We start from the raw sequence: 18,855 nt of genomic DNA, 5'->3' as shown, positions 1-18,855 counted from the left end.
GCGGGCAAGTGCTCTACCATCTGAGCTACCGAAGCACGACTCACGCCCGGTACTCACAGCTTTACTTCTGCCAGTATCTCGTCTCCCACCTTCCAAACTTTACAGAAGCTCTCCTGCGAACCTGCAGAACTAGCACTCCTGAAAGAAAGGATATAGCGGAGACATGGCTTAGCCACAGCCTGGGGGATGTTTCCAGAATGAGATTTTCACTCTGCAGCGGAGTGTGCGCTGATATGAAACTTCCTGGCAGATTAAAACTGTGTGCCCGACCGAGACTCGAACTCGGGACCTTTGCCTTTCGCGGGCAAGTGCTCTACCATCTGAGCTACCGAAGCACGACTCACGCCCGGTACTCACAGCTTTACTTCTGCCAGTATCTCGTCTCCCACCTAGGTTCGCAGGAGAGCTTCTGTAAAGTTTGGAAGGTGGGAGACGAGATACTGGCAGAAGTAAAGCTGTGAGTACCGGGCGTGAGTCGTGCTTCGGTAGCTCAGATGGTAGAGCACTTGCCCGCGAAAGGCAAAGGTCCCGAGTTCGAGTCTCGGTCGGGCACACAGTTTTAATCTGCCAGGAAGTTTCATATCAGCGCACACTCCGCTGCAGAGTGAAAATCTCATTCTACTTCAAGGGATTCTCCACATCTACAAAGAACTTCATAGGATCAGATACATTGTATTCAACACTTTTCGAGAGTTAAAGAACTTTATTTTGGGCAACTACATCTACGCTGTTGAAGAGTATCTTCACAGAAACTTTTAAATTAAAATTTCAGTTTATTTTGTAATTAGAGTTAGCAATGTAATGCAGTAATCATAGTAACATCAAGTCTTCCAATTGCTTTGCATGCAAAAGCCCATAGTCCAAAAACTCCAAGTATTACATTTTCCAAGTTATTACATTTGTATTTGATACAGATCAGAGATTATTTCCTTTTGGACACACGAGTGTGCAACACCCCCTCCCCCAGAGATTACTTGACTGCAGTGATTGGTTATGTTGAATACAGTGTATGGGTGAAAACATAAAACATGATAGGAAGTCCTCATTTCAGTCTACAACAGAAACTCTCACTAGGATTTGCTTCAGAAGTTCCAGTTCAAATTCATATTATTTAATGGAGGACATGGTCCTAAGTGATTCATTATTTAGTGTAGTTGGAGTGTTAGAAGCACAGGAGGATATGACATGGGAAACTGTTAGTGGAGCTGAACTCAAGGTATAATACACTGCTGCGAAGGTATTTCACTCATTCTTTTTTCCAATGGAGGGGCAAGAGCATTTTTTATGCAGAGGTGCACTGTCTTCTGCAACTCAGAACAAAGTGCGCTGAGATACTTGGCAACTGTAATAAAGATAATAAAGACTAATATAACCTCTGCTGTTGTTCTGCTGGGGAAAGAGGCAAATATTGATTGACTGGCCTTTATTTTAGTTAAATAGAGAATATTTATTATTCTCCTGATCTTTATTATATCATTATGTTGTAGTTATTGATTATTTGCATTCATGTAGAAAATATTTTTGAAACAGTCTACTCAGAAATGTAAATATGCAATACATTGCATTCTATTGCAGGCATATAGCTGAGAAATTTGAAGTTGGTTCATACCACAGACAAGGTGGCAGTGAAACAGATCATCATTGTGATTCTTACAGTGTTTCTGATTACCTTTTCATTCCTAATGGCAAGACCAGTGACAGAAGACAAGCTGACAAGTATTGTGGAACATCATTGAATCCCAATATTTCTGTTACAGGTATATATGACTAGAATAAAATAAAGATTTTGTAGACTGTAATATTTACATGTTTGGTTGTGGGAGAGAACACAATCAGTAGTTTTAGTATCTTATACAGGGTGTTACAAAAAGGTACGGCCAAACTTTCAGGAAACATTCCTCACACACAAATAAAGAAAAGATGTTATGTGGACATGTGTCCAGAAATGCTTAGTTTCCATGTTAGAGCTCATTTTAGTTTCGTCAGTATGTACTGTACTTCCTCGATTCACCGCCAGTTGGCCCAATTGAAGGAAGGTAATGTTGACTTCGGTGCTTGTGTTGACATGCAACTCATTGCCCTATAGTACTAGCATCAAGCACATCAGTACGTAGCATCAACAAGTTAGCGTTCATCATGAACGTGGTTTTGCAATGTTTACAAATGCGGTGTTGGCAGATGCCCATTTGATGTATGGATTAGCACGGGGCAATAGCCGTGGCGCACTACATTTGTATCAAGACAGATTTCCAGAACGAAGGTGTCCTGACAGGAAGACGTTCGAAGCAATTGATCAGCATCTTAGGGAGCATGGAACATTCCAGCCTATAACTTGTGACCGGGGAAGACCTAGAATGACGAGGACACCTGCAATGGACGAGGCAATTCTTCGTGCAGCTGACGATAACCCTAGTGTCAGCGTCAGAGAAGTTGCTGCTGTACAGAGTAACGTTGACAACGTCACTGTATGGAGAGTGCTACGGGAGAACCAGTTGTTTCTGTACCATGTACAGCGTGTGCTGGCACTATCAGCAGCTGATTGGCCTCCACGGGTACACTTCTGCGAATGGTTCATCCGACAATGTGTCAATCCTCATTTCAGTGCAAATGTTCTCTTTACGGATGATGCTTCATTCCAACGTGATCAAATTGTAAATTTTCACAATCAACGTCTGTGGGCTGACGAGAATCCGCACGCCATTGTGCAATCATGTCATCAACATAGATTTTCTATGAACGTTTGGGCAGGCATTGTTGGTGATGTCTTGATTGGGCCCCATGTTCTTCCACCTACGCTCAATGGAGCACGTTATCATGATTTCATACAGGATACTCTACCTGTGCTGCTAGAACATGTGCCTTTACAAGTACGACACAACATATGGTTCATGCACGATGGAGCTCCTGCACATTTCAGTCGAAGTGTTCGTACGCTTCTCAACAACAGATTCGGTGACCAATGGATTGGTAGAGGCGGACCAATTCCACGGCCTCCACGCTCTCCTGACCTCAACCCTCTTGACTTTCATTCATGGGGGCATTTGAAAGGTCTTGTCTATGCAACCCCGGTACCAAACGTAGAGACTCTTTGTGCTCATATTGTGGACGGATGTGATACAATACACCATTCTCCAGGGCTGCATCAGCGCATCAGGGATTCCATGTGACGGAGGGTGGATGCATGTATCCTCGCTAACGGAGGACATTTTGAACATTTCCTGTAACAAAGTGTTTGAAGTCACACTGGTACATTGCTGTGTGTTTCCATTCCATGATTAATGTGATTTGAAGAGAAGTAATAAAATGAGCTCTAACATGGAAAGTAAGCGTTTCCGGACACATGTCCACATAACATATTTTCTTTCTTTGTGTGTGAGGAATGTTTCCTGAAAGTTTGGCTGTACCTTTTTGTAACACCCTGTATATCTCTTTACCTTTATTCATACTGCTGCACCTTGAGTGAGATACTGAAGTGATTAAGAAACTGAAACACATTTGTGAGAAGATGTCTCACACTATTCTCCACTAATTTTGATGAATGTTTCTCTTGTTTCCCAAAATGACACATAAGGATGAGTTCTTCAACCATGCAATGGTTAACTCTTTTCCTCCAGTCTTCTCCTCAGGAACTATTTTTCCATTTCTATTTCTGTCATTGTTAACAGCACATTAAACAATAGTAGCAATATGTGATACCAGAGAAAATGAGCCCTAATTGCATTCCAGGAATTATTTAAAAATTAGATCAAATAAACAATGAGACTGATGTCATAAGAGTAGACATGGTCTCACTTCAGTATGAAGTAGCAGCACTCACTTGGACAGTCGAAAATCCAGATTGAAGTCATATAACCAGTGGATTCTCTCCTAAAGTAAAAAGGACCATAGTTGTAAATTGTTTTCCTTACCTTTCTTATGGGTCATGTGGGCCAAGATGTGTCAGGATGGCTAGCCTAGCTGATACCTTGTGTTCTGTAGGGGTTTCTCATGTTGGCTGATCTTGGGGCACAGCTGCAACTTCAACCCTATATGTGGTAGTGGTGATGGCAACTTCTGTTAGGTATCTATAGCTGAACTCAGCATGCTGTGGTCTAAGGTTAAATGGACTAAGTCCAGCTAATAACTAAGAAAAAAAAACTTCAACAAATTTATTCAATATGAAACTGAGAGACAGATTTTCTGTCTCAGTACTTACATTCAGTAGGTGAAATACCAGTACAACTGATAGATTCATATAAAAGTACACTACCATTTGAAGCTAATAATCTTCCTTGGGGAGGGGACAGGGATACAATGGGGGAAGGTTAAGAAGAACATCACACAGATTTCAGGATGAGGGGGACAAAAACTGTTTTGAGGATGAGGGGAAACAAAGATTACAAATAAGTCTACTGATGGAAATGAATTTTCATCTTGTGAAGGCAGATAGTGGACAACTATTTGGCTCTTTGTAATTTTATAGTTTTATCAAGTGATTTTCCTTTTGATACATATTATTAAAACATTTGTTTTAGATGTGTATTTATGGAAGAAGGCAAGTTTCAAATCTGAGATACAGAATTTGGTTTCTTGTTTACATGGCTTCAGTCAAACAGTGGAAAGTCCAGGTTGGAATAACATCAACATTATGAAAGGGCTGATTGCTACTCACCACAAAGAAAAGACAACACCATCACCTGCTCCAGTCCAGTCACAAGCATCTCCTATCTTGTCAAATGCAGGGCTACCTGTGAAAGCAGTCATATGATCTATAAAATAAAGTTGCAACCATTTTCCTCCTTTCTGCATGGTCATGACAACCAACATACTGGCTGTCCACATAAATGGCCACTAACAAAATGTGATCAAGAGACAGTTGTGCCACTCAGTTGCTGAGCAAGCAGCCCAGCACAATGTACAAGGGTGGTTTGAAAGTCCTCAGAATCACCACGAGAGGTCGATGCTAGTGCAACGAGTTGTTCACATGATATTCATTGGACTGTTGCCTGTAACCATGTGCCACATCAGTGCTCTTGGAAGAGAGCTGTGGTGGTGACATGGCTCTGTTGTTGTTCCCACGTAGTGATTTGCGAAGATGGGAAAAATCGAGATTCAAGCAGTGATTAAGTGCTTCATAAAGAAAGGTATGAAAGCAAAGGACATTCATGCCGATTTGCAGAATACACTGGAAGACTCTGCTTCTTCATATGCAGCTGTTGCCAAGTGGATAAATGAATTTAAATTTAGTCAGGAGAGCTTAGATGATGATCTGCGCAGTGGTCGGCCAAGATGTGTCACTACTACAGAAATCATTGCAAAAGTGCACAAAATGGTCATGGAGAATCACCAATTGAAAGTGCGTGAAATTGCTCATGCTTGTCACATGTCATCTGAAAGAGTATAACACATTTTAACTGAAGAATTAAAAATGAAAAAAAATTATCTACAAGATGGGTATCGCGACTGTTGATGCTGGATCAAAAACATGCCATCGCCATGGCAAAATTACACGAACTAAGGTATGAATTGTTGCCACACCCACCTTATTCACCTGACATGGCTCCATCAAGACTTCCATCTCTTCCCAAAACTCAAAATTTTTCTTGGTGGATGAAGATTCACTTCCAATGAAGAATTGATAGCCGGAGTTGACAACTATTTTGCAAGCCTGGAGGAAACTCATTTTCGAGATGGGATCAAGGCACTGGAACATCGTTGGACCAAACGCATTAATCTACAAGGAGACTACATTGATAAATAAAAAAGGTTTCAGTGATGTAAGCACTTTTTTTCTATTCCATTCCAAAGACTTTTCAAACCACCCTCATACTTCACTTCAATGACTGCTTCACAGCCTGCATCATCTGGACCCTTCCTATAAACACCAGCATTTCTGAATTATGCAGCTGAGAACTCTCCTTGAAATATATCCTATGTTCCCATAGTGCCCCTGGCCTCAACCATCACTAGTCCCTATCTTTCACCGACACATCCCCTTCCCTGCTCCCACTCCAGTAATACACAGTCATCTGTTCCTCCAACATACACACTAGTCTTTCTCTCCTTCTCTGTTTCTATTGTTTTCCGCTCCCCTTCATCCTCTCCCACTCAAACATACTGACTGCTCATAGCAGCTCTAACCTGTTCCCACCACATCCCTGCACACTCCCATAAAGGAGCACTACACCTTCTCCTAGCCTTACCCTCCTATCCCTCCACTCCAGCCTCCCCCTTACCCTTACCACCCACAGACTGCTTCTCCCATCAGGCAAAGTTGCAGTACTCAGTCTGGCCTCAGTGGCCAGAGACAGTGGTCCAGTGTGTGTGAGTTGTGTTTGTGTGAATGTGTGTGTATTTTCTACATCAGAAGAAGGCATTTTGACCAAGAGCTTAAATGTGTAGCAGTCCTTTCAGTTTCTGTCTACAACACAACATCTCCTCTATATGGTGATAACAATCTTTCCTTTTCATAATACTGGTGAGTAGGTTTCCTTTTTTATTCCACTGTCTGTATTCCATGCAGGTCTTTATCAATAGTAGGCTGCATATGAGGTTTCTACAATGTCTTTTCAATGTTAGGGGCTTATCACAAATTTACATTACAGCATTTGTTCGCAGTATAATTATATTTTTTTAAAGTTGGTTTAGTTGCACAAATAACTTCCAAACTACTACTGAAATCTAATTTCTTACCCTGAATGTGACACTAAGTCTTAAAGTATGGAATATTGGTAATGCCTGTTCCTCAATGATTAAGTATCATAATGATATGGGAAGTAAAACAATGTATTTTATGTTTCAGCAATATCCCCAGGGCCACTGTATGTGATCTTCAGAAGTGACAGTGTCACACTCAATGATTATATCAGCAGTGAGAGAGGCTTTAAGATGAAGTATCAAATACTGAACAACTGCCAGTGAAATGAGGTGTTCAGAGCACAAGTGGCGTAACTCCACTTACAATAGTTTTGAGTAAGAGGAGCATTCATTAAGAAGTGTATAAACAATTATTAATGTTAATAATTTATATGTATTGATGAATACCATATAATATCACTAAAGTCTCTCTAAATATATTAACAAAACTGAATATCATACAGGAAGTGCATAGAAAATGACTTGTTAAACAAAAATGGAAGGATTTACTTAGTTTGTGCACTGAACACTTATCAGTCATCCACCGTAACTTCAAGTACATTGTGTAAATACAGGCTTGTCATTTTCCTCGAAATATGATCCTGGGAATCTGAACATTGAGTAGACACCTTCATAGGCAAGTTCTTGAATAATGCATGAGACACAGGAGGAATTAATTTTAGAAGATCAAGCATATCCTTCTGCAAACAATGGAGAATCCAGGATGGAACATAACAAAATTATTAGAAGGAAAGTTACTACTCACCATATAGCAGAGATGCTGAGTCGCAGATAGGCACAACAAAAAGACTCTCACAATTAAAGCTTTCAGCCATTGGCCTTTATCAACAAAAGACACACACACACACACACACACACACACACACACACACACACACACACACACACACAAAAACATGCAGCTCACAAAAAAGCAAAAATTTGAGAGAGAGAGAGATAGAGAGAGAAAGATTAGTGTACCAAACCAGTATAAGAGTTTGATGAAACAAGGGTCCAAAACCTTTGCATTTTAATAATGTGATTAACTTTGGTGGCCAGAATTTATTAATTACAAAATGCAAACTTTGGTGGCCAGAATTTATTAATTACAAAATGCAGATTAAAGCTGGAAACATTTCAAAAAGAGAGGAATTTAAGGAACAGGGACATGGATGAGATGAAACAACAAGAAATTGTAGGGCGTTTCAAATGTAGCATTAAAAAAATGACTGACTGGGCGTTCCAATGACCATAGCCTACACTGCAGATTTTCAAATGTATGCTGATATTGTACCTACAAAACACACAACTAGGATAAGTTCACACACACACACACACACACACACACACACACACACACACACACACACACACACAGAGAGAGAGAGAGAGAGAGAGAGAGAGAGAGAGAGAGAGAGAGAAATGTGAGCGATGTCAAAATCATAATTTAAAGAGCATTATTTCAGAAGATAAAAGAGAAGACAAAATTCAGTATCTTTCTGCTCAAATAATGTTTTTACAGTTTAAGTATTTTATATTATCAGTAACCTCTTATGGATTTTGCTGCATGTGTTCATATACTGACAATGAGTGACCTGTTTTGTTCTTTCACCTTTCAAATATATTTACGAGGGGGGATCAAATATAAACGGGATTTTTGTTCCTGAACATCAACAATTGGTAGGACTGGCCCCAAGCTTCTGCTATGCGTAGTCAGGACTGTTAGAAGTGATGGGAGCATACTGTTAGTTATTTCCCACCGTTTCATCAGTAATGCTTATGATGTCTGATGAACAGGTGCACCACTCCATTGCGCAATGCATAATTATCAAATTTCTTGCGCATGAATGAGTTACAGCACCGGAAACTTGCCAAAGATTAACTGTAAGTTCGGTGATAAAACATTATCAAGGATGCATGTGTTTGCCTGGCACAAAAAGTTCAAGGAAGGACAAGAACGTGTGGAAAATCAGCAACATGACTGCCATCCTTGGACCAGCATTACAGACAAAAAAATTCGTGCAGTTAAAGACATTATTGATGATGATCAACGGGCGATAGAATCAGAAATTGCACAAAAAATCAGAATCAGTTATGGGAGCCATTAAGCAATCATCACAAACAACCTACAGTTCTGTAAAGGGTGTTCCAGATGGGTCCCTAAACTTTTGACTGAAAATCTCTAGTTGAGACATTTAGAGGTCTGTCAGAGGCTTACAGCAAGGTTGACGGAAGAAGGTGATGCATTTTTGAGTCAGATTGTCACCTGCGATGAAACATGGGTTCACCACTACACTCCAGAATCCAAACAAGCCAGTAAGGAATGGCCGAGGAAAGGCGAGGCAGCACCAGTGAAAGCCAAGACTCGACTTTCAGCTGGAAAGGTTCTTTCAACCATTTTTTTTCGATCAGCGAAGCATTTTGCTGATGTATTTTTTGCATGAGCGATGCATAATCAATGCTGCTTACTGCTGTGAACTGCTGACCAAGGCGATAGTTCCATAGTCCCGCAAAAGACGAGACCAATCGATTCAACAGGTCATCCTCTTCCACGACAATGCGCGACCCCATACTGCAGCTCTTACTGTCTCCAAGCTACAGGAAATGTACTGGACTACACTTGATAATCCTCCTTACAGCCCAGACTTATTGCCTTGTGATTTCCATTTATTCAAATTGCTTAAAGAAGCTCTATTGAAGGGGACGATTTGAAGATGACGAGAGTGTGGAAGACTTCATGCGCAACTGGCTGGTGACACAAACCAGTTCTTTATATTATGATGGCATAAAAAAGCTGCTCATACACTGGGACAAATGAATTTCAAAGCAGGAGACTATGTGGAAAAATAAATTATAATTGCCTTAAGTTTTTCAATAAATGAATTTAAACAACAAATAAAATCCTGTTTATATTTGATCTGCCCTTGTACATGTAAAGCAGTTGTCAGGCGAACATAGGAAGGGAAAGACAATTGATTTTGTTTCTAAGTTCCCATTTCATACTTTTGAGGACATTATGGGAGAACTTAGCAGGTATCATTGTCAATTAGAACTCATGTGTGGAAATTAATTGTTTCTGTGCTACAAAGACAAACAAGAAAAGCAACGTATAGCACTCACAGGTATCTACTGGATGAGAAAGCAATAATTCATAAAAAAATACACTCCTGGACATTGAAATAAGAACACCGTGAATTCATTGTCCCAGGAAGGGGAAACTTTATTGACACATTCCTGGGGTCAGATACATCACATGATCACACTGACAGAACCACAGGCACATAGACACAGGCAATAGAGCATGCACAATGTCGGCACTAGTACAGTGTATATCCACCTTTCGCAGCAATGCAGGCTGCTATTCTCCCATGGAGACGATCGTAGAGATGCTGGATGTAGTCCTGTGGAACGGCTTGCCATGCCATTTCCACCTGGCGCCTCAGTTGGACCAGCGTTCGTGCTGGACGTGCAGACCGCGTGAGACGACGCTTCATCCAGTCCCAAACATGCTCAATAGGGGACAGATCCGGAGATCTTGCTGGCCACGGTAGTTGACTTACACCTTCTAGAGCACGTTGGGTGGCACGGGATACATGCGGACGTGCATTGTCCTGTTGGAACAGCAAGTTCCCTTGCCGGTCTAGGAATGGTAGAACGATGGGTTCGATGACGGTTTGGATGTACCGTGCACTATTCAGTGTCCCCTTGACGATCACCAGTGGTGTACGGCCAGTGTAGGAGATCACTCCCCACACCATGATGCCGGGTGTTGGCCTTGTGTGCCTCGGTCGTATGCAGTCCTGATTGTGGCGCTCACCTGCACGGCGCCAAACACGCATACGACCATCATTGGCACCAAGGCAGAAGCGACTCTCATCGCTGAAGACGACACGTCTCCATTCGTCCCTCCATTCACGCCTGTCGCGACACCACTGGAGGCGGGCTGCACGATGTTGGGGCGTGAGTGGAAGACGGCCTAACAGTGTGCGGGACCGTAGCCCAGCTTCATGGAGACGGTTGCGAATGGTCCTTGCCGATACCCCAGGAGCAACAGTGTCCCTAATTTGCTGGGAAGTGGCGGTGCGGTCCCCTACGGCACTGCGTAGGATCCTACGGTCTTGGTGTGCATCCGTGCGTCGCTGCGGTCCGGTCCCAGGTCGACGGGCACGTGCACCTTCCGCCGACCACTGGCGACAACATCGATGTACTGTGGAGACCTCACGCCCCACGTGTTGAGCAATTCAGCAGTACGTCCACCCGGCCTCCCGCATGCCCACTATACGCCCTCGCTCAAAGTCCGTCAACTGCACATATGGTTCACGTCCACGCTGTCGCGGCATGCTACCAGTGTTAAAGACTGCGATGGAGCTCTGTATGCCACGGCAAACTGGCTGACACTGACGGCGGCGGTGCACAAATGCTGCGCAGCTAGCGCCATTCGACGGCCAACACCGCGGTTCCTGGTGTGTCCGCTGTGCCGTGTGTGTGATCATTGCTTGTACAGCCCTCTCGCAGTGTCCGGAGCAAGTATGGTGGGTCTGACACACCGGTGTCAATGTGTTCTTTTTTCCATTTCCAGGAGTGTATTATAACTAGTTTTGGTTGTTACTGACATGTCAATGACAACCAATTTGTTAATAGCCTGAGCGCACAATAAAATAACACTGTGGACTTGCAGAATAAAACTTTATGAGTGTCCACCAAAGGAATGAAGTGGCACTCAAGACTTAGCGAATACAGATCGGATAAATACACAGTCTTACATAGATAAATGTATCTCTGAGAAGAATGTTACTCTTACTAGGCAAAACTACACAAGAAAAATAATATAACAACAGAAATATAATGTCTTGAAACAGTATGTATGCTCTGTGGCAGCTGTGAAATATTCAACGCTCATTGCAGTGCTCCTGGTGTCTGACACAGAAAGCCCACTAACAGCCGTGACTGAAACAAAACCATACTGATGCACAACACATGCAACACTTCACTGCACAGACAGGAAGTGAACTTTGTCGCCACAGCAGCCAACCTGGTGGAAGCAGAGCACCATACAGGTAATGCATAGGGAAGCACACATGCCATCCCAATCTCATTGTGTGAGGTGATGGTGGTACTGCATCAGTGGTTCTGCAACAGCTTGAGGTGGTTCTGCAACATCTGGAGGCGGTTCTGTGACAGATGTAAACAGTGCCAGTGCATGAGCAGGCAGTTGTGGTCATCAAAGGTTGTAAGCAGGATCCTTGTGTGAAACGTAAGCTGGTTTCAATTTATCAATTCACACTGTGGACGACTTTACATTTAGCAGTATTCCAAAGGTGGATTCCCCTCATTGCAACACCTTGCGTGGGCCAGTGTAGGGCAATTATAGTGCAGGTCTGACACCATCTGTTCAGAGAATGACATGTGTGCAGGACACTAAGTCACGATGAATGTAGGTAACAAGAATATCATGTCTTGAAACTTGGAGAGGGCTAAGATGAGCAACGTATTCCCTGAGCTTAACTATAAAGTTGTTGTGATCCTGACCAAGTGTCTGTGACAGTGGTGCTTCAAGGAATTCTCCAGGAAGGTGCAGTGTCTCACTGTATACTACTTAAGCAGGTGAAGCATCTAAGTTGAGTTTGTACACCATCCAGAGACCCAGTAAAATCATTGGTAATGCAGTAGTCCAGTCTGATCCATGGCACATGATCTCTGCCTTGCGTGTGCAATCCCAGTGTTCAACTAAATCATTACTGGTTGGATGGTAACTAGTAGTCCGATGGTGCACTGTGCCACAGAACTTGGCTAATCGAGAGAAAAGTTCCCACTCAAACTGATGACCACGATCTTTCATAGCATGTAGTGGGCAGCCAAAATGAGAAATACAGTTTGAGGTAAACACAGAAGCTATTTTTTCTGCTGTTGTGTTGTCTACCAGAGCTGTCTGGGGCCAGAGTGTCAGGCGATCAATCATTGTTAGACTGAACCTCTGTCCATTGGAAGGAGGCGGTGGGCCTACAAAGTCGATGTGGAGATGTGTGAATCTCACATAGGTCACAGGAAAGTTTGAAATTGGTGCATGAACGTGATGATAAATCTTGCTTTGTTGACATTTTATGCAAGTACATGCCCATTTTTGGCAGTCTTTTTGCACTCCGAGCCACACAAATCAGTTGGAGAGTAGGTGAACTGTTGCCCTGACACCAGGATGACTTAAGTTGTCTAATTGGTCGAAAGCTGGTTTACGAAAACCTGCCAGCAAGAATGGTCTTGGTTTTCCAGAGAAGGGATCACAATAAAGCTAGATGTCGGAACCTGGTACGTCTACTAACTTTAACTCGTTTGTTGCCGCTAGATCACTGAAAAAGTTGAAAATTTGTTGATGTGTTTTTTGTGCCTTGGTGAGTCCTGTGAAGTATATTGTGCTCAAGTTGTTCATAATGGCAGAAAAATGGGACAGGCAATCCGCTACCACATTGCTAATTCCAGATACATGTCTGATATCACTACTGAACTGTGCAATAAACACTAGTTGGTTGTGCTGGTGTGGTGAACAGTTGTTGTTGTTGTTCTCTCTGAACACATAAGTCAATGGCTTATTATCAGTGAAGATAGTGAATTCTCTAGCTTCCAGTTGAGGTCAAAAATATTTTGCTTCCTCATATATCATGAGGAGTTCATGATCTTATGAACTCCACGAATGTTCAGACACTGACAGCTTGTGTGAATAAAATGCCAAAGATTGCCACACAACTTCATGTAATTGTTGAAGTGCAGCTCTGATCACTGTCTGGATCATGTCCACAACTAATGCAAGTGGAGAATTTAATACAGGGTGAGTGAAGATCACTGCATATGCTATGCTGCATTTTGCCACTTTAAAGACTCAATTCATGTCATTCGTCCATTGAATCAGTGGTGTTTCCTTGACTTTCAGACCAGCCAGTGCTGTAATGAGTGGTTCTTGTATTTCAGCTGAGTGTGGCAGATGTCGACAGTAGAAACTGAGCATATCAAGAAACTAATGTAGCTCACAAGCTGTGCGTGTGGTTGGTAATCTGCAATATGGCTTCCACTTTTTCTGGTAGGGGAAGTGAGCCTTTAGACAAGATTCTGTGTCCTAAAAAATCAACCTGCAACTGCTCAAACACACATTTGGCTGTATTTAACACTACACCATTTTTGTTGTAACTGATGTTGTTCATGTTGCTCTGCAGTCAACGAAGAAATTAAAATGTCATCTAGATACATGAAACAGCATGACAGTCCTTGTGGTACTGAGTCGATGAAACACTGCCAAATTTGTGTGGTGTTCCTCAAGCTGAATGTCATGTAGTTGCTTTCAAATAAGCCTAAAGGGGTGACAATTGCCATTTTCAGAATGTCTTCCTCTGCAATTGGTACCTGTGTATATGTCTTAGCACAGTCCAATACAGTAAAAATCATTGTGCCTTGCGGTTAATAGTAGTCACACAGTAGAGGCACAGGATACCATTCTGGTACTGGCCAGGCATTGAGATCATGGTAATCACCACAAAGGTGCCAGGCACCACTTTTGTTAGGCACGATTTGTAAGAGAAAAGACCAAGGACTACTAGATGGTTGTATGATACCTTCTCTCAGCATAACATCAAATTATGATTTTTGCAATAGCTAACCAGTCAGACGTTAGACACCAAGGGCGGCAAGAGAATGGTGGACAATTTGCAGTCTTGATATAATGTAAGATGTGAGGTACCTCTTTGGTGCTCCTGGGGACCACGTCATTTGAGTAGGCAGGCATACTTTCCAGAATCTGCTTGTATGACTTGGGCAGAGTGCTTGGCTGTGGAGTGGCAAAACCCAGAAGTTAACAGCCTGGTGATGCCATCGACCAACCACTCATTCCTGTTGTCAGGTAGTAAGTTGTAGTGCACCAACAGTTTAGCCCCGATGATAGGCTCATAGACAGTAAAATCCCACATGAATCCTCGGCATAGTACCACTTCCAGTTCCATGCACCAGGTGCTATTGGTTTTGATCAATGAATTGTTGGCAGCAAACAGGTAGAACAACATTGGGGTCAACAACATTGTAGAAGTCTCTGGGGGAAAATACATAAATCCAAGCCGGTATCAACTAGATATTTGCAGCCTGTCTTACTGTCACTGACAAAAAGGAATTGGGATGATGTTTCGCAATCAGAAAAAGCCACTGATGTGTGATGTCGGTAGGTGTTGGTGTACATGCATGGAGATGTACACTCATGTGCCTGCTTTCTGAATTTCTTATGGTACCAACAGAGTTGTTCTTGTCCTGTGGTGGAAGAGGTACTTGAGGAATGGGTTCTGGACCTCCAGAAGTACCATTGCATGTTGCTATTGTTGTCTTGTTGAGAGTAACTTCTCAATTCATTTGTTGAGGTGCTCGACTTTTGCTGCTAGATTATCAAGATCCCCACGCATGGCTGTTGCCAGTGGTAGGCTCAGATGTGTCACTACCAGTGTACTAGTCTGATCTGTGGAAAACATGTCTTTTGTTAGGTTATTCGACATTGTCAGTGCACCATTGCATGCTATTACTGATGTACTAATTGCAGCCTGGCATGTAGCATCCACTGTACCAGGGGCCTGTCAGTCTGCAACACTATGAGGGCTTGTATGTGTGGGGGCAGATGGCATCTCCACTATGTACGCAGCAGGCTATCTGGCACAGTACCAATATCCACCTCGCTGTGCAAGTGCCCTAAAAACTGTGATAGTTTGCAGTCTTCCATGTCTTCTTGGGTTAACATCTGTTGTATACGCTCCTCTTCTGATACAGAAATTTGTCGTATCAGCTCTGCCTTCAATCTCTTATACGTGTTGACTGCTGGGAGTGCATTTATTACATCTTGTACTTCCTGGTGTAACAATGGTCTTGTTGACTGGCGATCAGTGCAGATTTTGAGGAGTTCCTTCGTAATACCACTGCAGATGATGCTGGCTTCAAATTGCACAAAACAAAGTCCTGGATTGTGTAGCCAGAAAGGGGGTAAGTGCACTGTGAGTCTCACGACTGTCGGAAGTATTTCTTCTGATGATTCTGCCTTGTTGTATCCAGTGTAACTGCACCTCTTGGTGTTCATTCAGGCTTCAATCAAATCAGGGTCACCATTTTGGCTGTTACTGATGCATCAATAATGACTGGTTGTCAATAGCCTGAGGCTGCAAGAAATTATCACTGTGGACTTGCAGAACAAAACTTTATTTGTGTCTGCCGAAGGAATGAGGCAACGCACAAGAATAAGTGAATACTGTTCAGATAAATACATAATCTTACATAGATAAATGTATCTCCGAGAAGAACATTACTTTTACTAGACATAACTACAAGAGAATAATATTTGACTTGAAATAACAACAGAACTATCATATCTCAAAACAATGTGTAGCTCTGTGGCAGCTGTGAAATAATCAGTGCCAACTGCAACAGCCCTGGCAGCTGGCACAGAAAGTTAACTGACAGCCATGATGTAAACAAAACCATGTTCATGCACAACGCACATGACACTTCACTGCACTGATGGAAAGTGAACTTTGTCACTACAAATAAATTTATAACCATATGCCAAGAAATTGATTGGAAGATTTTCAGATAAAGATTGGTCTGTTACAGTAGTTGTGAAAAATACATGTAATACCTCCCTAAATAGGCAATACAGGTAACAATATTTGAATAAGTATGAAAAATGATATCATACTCTTATTGTGACAAATATTAAAGAAACACATATTCATGCAAAACAAATGAATATTATGATATGCGTTAATGTATCTGTCAGCGGTAGCCATAGATATCTGAAGTCTGGAGTTGCATCGAAGTTTTAATATTGCATTTTTATGTGAGATGCTTACAAGGGAGAAAATTCTTTATCTTGGTGCTTCACTTTGTTATGATGTAATGATTTATGAAGATCACAAAATTTAATTTCTTAAATCTAGTTTACAATCCCATGAAAAGTTAGAGAAAAATATTTGTGGCAAAGAGCAGGCTGACATTTATAGGCAATTTAGAAATACTATTATCATTACATAATGAGCTACATTCCTAATAGAACTGAAATACATGCATCATTTAAAAGACTGTAAACAAGAGACAAATTACACATTATAAATACACTTATTCTTATCTCATTGTATAGGAAATTTGCCCTGCTGTTTTTTATTGATTCGTACTTGTCAGTCACCCACTTATTGATGTCTGTGGTCTCCATCACAAATTCTCCTTCAATAGAAAGCATCACCAAGGCTGACAATATTCTCTGGCTCACAGAGTTGCATAAGAAGTACTTTATTCTCTTTAAACTGGGAAAGCACTTTTCAATTTGACAAATGTCACAGGAATTGTAAGGATTAGTTTCAGCAGTTCAGAGCACTCAGCGAACGTCTTCCCTAGGTTGTTGGTTACTATCAACAATACTAGACTAACAGCACAACACAATGATCTAAATTCTTGTGCTAGGTAGATAGAAGAACTTATCCAAAAACATATACACTGAACATACTTCCATTAAAATATCTTCAGTAAATTAGGGAACAGTACATGAGGAACTTTGCTGGAAGATACAATGTTGAAGCTACAAGATGACTTGAGAAACTAAAACAGTCTTTAGCCTCAGAAAATATCACATGACACACCTCTTTTCACACAGTCTTGTCCAACTTCCTTTTCTTTATCTACATCTACATCTACACTCTGTGAATCACTACAAACAGCATGGCAGACAAAACGTCCCACTGTACCAGTTATTAGGGCTTTTTTCCATTTCATTCACTTAATGAGCACAGAAAAAATGATTATTTAAATGACTCTGTGGCTGCTGTAATTGATCTAATCTTATCTTCACAATCCCAATGGGAGTAATATGTATGGGGTTGTCGTATATTCTTAGTGTCATCATTTAAAGCCAGTTCTTGAAACTTTGATAGTAGACTCTCTTGAGATGGTTTATGTCTACCTTCAATTCTTTCAACACCTCATTTTTTCATGGGTCAAACAAATCTGTGCCCATTCGCATTTCCCTTCTCTGTATACGTTCAGTATTCCCTGCTAGTCTTACGTGGTATGAGTCCCACACACTTGAGTAATATTCTAGGATGGGTTGTGTGAGTAATTTTTAAGCAGTCTCCTTTGTAGTCTGACTGCATTTCTCTTGTATTCTACCAATAAACTGAAGTCTGCTATTTGCTTTACCCACAAGTGAGCCTATGTGATCATTCCACTTCATGTCCCTACTAAGTGTTACACTCAAGTATTTGTATAAGTTTACAGATTCCAGTGACCCATTAATATTATATTCATAGCATACTATGTTTTTTTTTTTTGTTTTGTTTTGTGAACAGCAAAGTTTTATATTTTTGAACATTTAAAGCAAGCTGTCAGTCATTGCACTACTTTGAAATCTTATCAACGTCTGATTAAATATATCTGCAGCTTCATTCAGGCTGCACTTGACTGCAGATAACTGCATCAATGGCAAAATGTCTGAGGTTACTATTAATATTGTTTGCAAGATCATTAATATGCAACATGAACAGCTTGGGACGAAACACACTTCCCTGGGGTGCACTGAGCAATCAATAGATTCATTACCAATGGTGTTGTCAATGGTTATTTAAAATGATGAAATGGCTTCATGGGCAGAGCAGTGCAACTACATGATGTAGTTGAACGAAGAGAACTTTGACTAATGGCATAACTTTACTGAAGAATTCCACCAACAATTAAAACTACAAGTGGAAAGAACTTTTGTATGACCAAAGTCTGGCAAATTGTACTTTCATTTATTACAGAGTCACCTTCCAATATCTGATACATACACTCAATAATGTTTTTCTTGAACTTGTGAACTGTGATTATGGATCAACATTGAAAATTTCATGCAGTAGGACAAAATAGAGGCAAAAACTTTCTCATCACATTATCAAGGATCGTGGTTTACTGTGGGCTGTCTGAGAAGATAGCACATATTCCCTACAAACTTGGAAAAAATATGTTCACATTGTCGTTGATTCAGGCCACCTTCCTCGTTACAATATTAACTTGATGGGTACAGCAATGTGCATATTCTGTATAGCATATAATTTTTTTTTCGGTAACCTTTATCCCAGTAGATGAACCAACCATTACAAATATCCCATCATAATATCAGGCAATTAATTTTTGGGGAGGGTCATTTACTTTTTGTTGATCTAATCTTCTATAAGTCTTGCAGCTAACATCTGCACATCATGT

At 41.3% G+C, this 18,855-nt stretch overlaps 1 protein-coding gene across 1 annotated transcript in view; it reads left to right on the top strand.

The window, feature by feature from the left end:
• The window catches only part of LOC124775235, a 104,784-nt gene extending 97,884 nt beyond the window's left edge, over positions 1–6,900 (top strand). The window contains exons 8-9 of the mRNA XM_047250073.1: positions 1,576–1,757; positions 6,782–6,900. Coding sequence (XP_047106029.1) covers positions 1,576–1,757; positions 6,782–6,900 — 301 coding nt within the window. The remainder of the gene's footprint in view (positions 1–1,575; positions 1,758–6,781) is intronic.
• The last annotated feature ends 11,955 nt before the right edge of the window (positions 6,901–18,855 follow it).

Source organism: Schistocerca piceifrons, chromosome 2, assembly GCF_021461385.2.
Source record: "Schistocerca piceifrons isolate TAMUIC-IGC-003096 chromosome 2, iqSchPice1.1, whole genome shotgun sequence".
Lineage (NCBI taxonomy): Eukaryota > Metazoa > Arthropoda > Insecta > Orthoptera > Acrididae > Schistocerca > Schistocerca piceifrons.
Note: the sequence above shows the minus strand (reverse complement) of the source record. Positions and strands in the feature narration are given on the sequence as shown.